Below are 486 nucleotides of genomic sequence, written 5' to 3'. Positions count from 1 at the left end.
GCCGCGGGCACACCTGCAGGTGGCGGGCCCCAGGGGCTTCCAGGGGGCTCGGGGACACCCGGGGCTTCCCTGGCACAGCCTGGTGACAGACGAGCCCCTCGGGGCTCCCTGGCCCTGCTGTGCCCCGGGGTGGCTTTGTGCTTCCAGAGGCACCTGCGGGCTCCGGCCCTTGGCCTTCGACCACAGCTCGCTGGTTCCTGACTACGACCCCTCAGACGGTGACTATGGAACCTTGGGGTCTTCCGATGGCATTTCCCTCGTCGAGAGCGGCCCCGGTGTCCCTTCAGGGACCTGGCCCGGCATCGTCAGCATCCAGGCCACGCTGGAGAACGGCACGTGGCACATGTGCTCGGGGGCCCTCATCCACCCCCAGTGGGTCCTCACGGTGGCCCACTGCTTCTTCAGGCCTGGGTAAGGAGGAGCAGGGCCAGGGGTGTCCCCAGAGCAGGGCCGGGGGTGGCCCCAGAGCCGCTGCCGGGCTGCCGC

At 70.6% G+C, this 486-nt stretch overlaps 1 protein-coding gene across 1 annotated transcript in view; it reads left to right on the top strand.

The window, feature by feature from the left end:
* The window catches only part of LOC108444907 (acrosin-like), a 7,005-nt gene extending 6,525 nt beyond the window's left edge, over positions 1–480 (top strand). The window contains exon 2 of the mRNA XM_017727126.1: positions 148–480. Coding sequence (XP_017582615.1) covers positions 148–415 — 268 coding nt within the window. The 3' untranslated portion in view covers positions 416–480. The remainder of the gene's footprint in view (positions 1–147) is intronic.
* The last annotated feature ends 6 nt before the right edge of the window (positions 481–486 follow it).

The sequence above is a fragment of the Corvus brachyrhynchos genome, unplaced genomic scaffold (genome assembly GCF_000691975.1).
Source record: "Corvus brachyrhynchos isolate BGI_N302 unplaced genomic scaffold, ASM69197v1 scaffold692, whole genome shotgun sequence".
Classification (NCBI taxonomy): domain Eukaryota; kingdom Metazoa; phylum Chordata; class Aves; order Passeriformes; family Corvidae; genus Corvus; species Corvus brachyrhynchos.
This window is presented reverse-complemented; position numbering and strand designations above follow the sequence as displayed.